General features: G+C 34.1%; 1 protein-coding gene across 1 annotated transcript; it reads left to right on the top strand.

Annotated features, from left to right (window-relative positions):
• The first annotated feature begins 620 nt into the window (after positions 1 to 620).
• LOC18009941 (1-aminocyclopropane-1-carboxylate oxidase 2) lies at positions 621 to 2,773 on the top strand. Its single transcript, XM_006391835.2, has 4 exons — positions 621 to 828; positions 937 to 1,163; positions 1,658 to 1,991; positions 2,271 to 2,773. Exons 1-4 carry the CDS (start codon positions 715 to 717, stop codon positions 2,556 to 2,558), a joined length of 963 nt encoding a protein of 320 aa, XP_006391897.1. The 5' UTR covers positions 621 to 714; the 3' UTR covers positions 2,559 to 2,773.
• Positions 2,774 to 3,105: the final 332 nt, after the last annotated feature.

Raw genomic sequence — 3,105 nt, 5'->3', positions numbered from 1 at the left:
AATATTTAATTTTCAGTTTATATTCTAAAATGTTACACGTTTGAGTATCAAAATTTTACACTATTGCGGTTTTAGAAAATATTTCATAGATTGAAGTAATAAATAGCGATATATTTGTTTGATTGTTTAAACTAGCGGTAGAGATGATGAACTTTTCCAACTTCAGCGTATTGAAGATGACTACAAGTGTACAAGTGATAGCAATAGATTCCTTTATTCAACAACTATTCATTATTATTTCGTTATGATGCGAACTATTGACTCAAGTAGTATCATAGACTCCTTTGAATTTTCTTATTTGTAAACCATTCTAATTATTTCAAAAAAAAATATTTTAAAAAGTTAGGAAAAAAGAATCCATTGAATTTCATAAATAGAGACCCAAAAGGAAAATGCCAAATGAATCAATCTCATAAAGAGAAAAGAGGGTAGGGGGCCACTATAGATGTGCTCACATACATGCTCCACGAACTTCTGTTTCTTTTACTTTACTTTATTTTATTGTTATCTATTTGAATGAATCATTTTATACATCTTATCTAAGACTATCACACATATTTTCTTACATTTTTTATTATTTTATTTCCCCTCTTTTACGCCTATAAATAGCAACGCTCTCTCATTCCCTCAAGTACGCTTTACATCAAAACAATCAACAACACACACAACTTGCTACTTCAAACAAAGACTTTCAAAGAAGAGAGAGAGAGAGAGATGGAGAAGAACATTAAGTTTCCAGTTGTAGACTTGTCCAAGCTAAATGGTGAAGAGAGAGACCAAACCATGGCTTTAATCAACGATGCTTGTGAGAATTGGGGATTCTTTGAGGTACAACTTATTATAAATGTGTTTTTAGTATATGATTGTATATAGCTAGCTTTTTAAAATGGTAATGTGATTTTTTTTTGTTTTGTTTGGGGTTGAATTGATTTTCAGATAGTGAACGATGGGTTACCTCATGATTTAATGGACAACGTCGAGAAGATGACAAAGGAACATTACAAGAAATCAATGGAACAAAAGTTCAACGACATGCTCAAGTCCAAAGGTTTGGATAATCTTGAGACAGAAGTTGAGGATGTCGATTGGGAAAGCACTTTCTACCTTCGTCACCTCCCTGAATCCAATCTCAACGACATTCCTGATATGTCTGATGAATACCGGTATTTTTTTCTTCTTTCTTAAATACAACTTTAAATCATATGTTATATATATATGTATATATGTGATATTTTTGTTCTTCTATGAAAAACAGTTAACTAGTCATCAATTCAAAAACCCCCTTAACCCATAAAATAATTTCAGCTTACATCAGTACCAATAATGCTTGTTTTTAATTTTAGTAGGGCCACAATCATTAAAAACAAAATCGCATCCAAATTTTGATTATCCACTCTACCTCTTTTACCTTAACTTAAAAAGGTTTTAGGTAATATTTTATTGATAAACTTTTCTATGTTAGTTGGTTAAAAGAACAGTTTTATCGTAAGTATTAGAACCGCTATTTTTTTTTTCTTTTTAATGAAAAATAAATGACAAAAAACCCCTCTAAGAACTTAACACTTTTTGGGGAAAGAAGCATACTGAAATACAACTATTTCTTTTTTGGTAATACTGAAATATTCAATTGAAGTCTAACCTATTTTGTTTTTTGCAGGATGACCATGAAAGACTTTGGGAAGAGATTGGAAAATCTTGCAGAGGATTTGTTGGACTTATTGTGTGAGAATCTAGGTTTAGAGAAAGGGTACTTGAAGAAAATGTTTCATGGAACAAAAGGTCCAACCTTTGGGACAAAGGTAAGCAATTATCCACCTTGTCCTAAACCAGAGATGATCAAAGGTCTTAGGGCCCACACTGATGCAGGAGGCCTCATCTTGTTGTTTCAAGACGACAAGGTCAGTGGTCTCCAGCTTCTTAAAGATGGTGACTGGGTCGATGTTCCACCACTCAACCACTCCATTGTCATCAATCTTGGTGACCAACTTGAGGTTTGTTTATGTTCACTCCACATTTTCAAAAGATTTTTTGCTAGAAGAAACAATGTTTTTGGTATTGCAATTGGGTTTTGGTTTGGTATTGGTCTGATGAAACTGAGGGAAACGGTTTTTGAACGCTATAACCGCATAAAACCGGAAGACGACCTTCTTAAAATGTCTTTACCAAAACCGGTCTAAATTTAAACCGAAAACGACATTTGCATTCTCAAAATGTTTGTTTTTGGGCTATATTTAAGGTTTAACCTGAAGTATCTTCTTGATTGAGTGTAGGTGATAACCAACGGCAAGTACAAAAGTGTGATGCATCGTGTGGTGACTCAAAAAGAGGGAAACAGAATGTCGATTGCATCGTTCTACAATCCAGGAAGCGATGCAGAGATCTCTCCAGCTACATCGCTTGTAGGGAAAGAAACAGAGTACCCGAGTTTTGTCTTTGATGACTACATGAAGCTCTACGCAGGGGTCAAGTTTCAGCCTAAGGAGCCACGTTTCGAGGCAATGAAGAATGCTTCTGCAGTCACAGAACTGAACCCAACAGCAGCCGTAGAGACTTTCTAAGAAACGGAGTTGAGAGTTTGAGTGAAGCAAAAGAAAAGAAGACGATGGTTTTTGTGTTGTGTGATTTCGTCAATAAGTTAAGACTGAGATTAGTGTTGATATAATTAAGAACTTGGTGATTAATTGTTGGTCAATGGTGTGTTTAAAGTGTGGGGTGTTTATGTTTATGGAAGATAATAATAATTATAATAATCTGAGAAGTGTTTTAAGAGCAAGTTTCAATGTGTTTATCAACAAATCAAGTAAAGCTCTCTGTTTTGTTCATGGCAAAACCAAAGCCAATTTTTTAAGACATGGCAAAAGTTAAAATGTCAACGAAGCTAGAACCTATCTTGACCTGATTCGAATTCGAATTCCCTATATCAAATCTCCTCGAAAAACACAGAACCACTTGATTCTAAGAAAAGCCCAAACTTTCAAGATCTCGGAATCTAGTCCAGAAATTCGATGAAGAGACAGAGAGTCAAAGAAACTGAGAAAAATCCAGATACTTACAGAAAGATTTCAGATTGAAATGGAGAGAAATAGATCTAAGATATAATGCTCA

Source organism: Eutrema salsugineum, unplaced genomic scaffold, assembly GCF_000478725.1.
Source record: "Eutrema salsugineum unplaced genomic scaffold, Eutsalg1_0 scaffold_8, whole genome shotgun sequence".
In the NCBI taxonomy this organism is placed as follows: Eukaryota; Viridiplantae; Streptophyta; class Magnoliopsida; order Brassicales; family Brassicaceae; genus Eutrema; species Eutrema salsugineum.
This window is presented reverse-complemented; position numbering and strand designations above follow the sequence as displayed.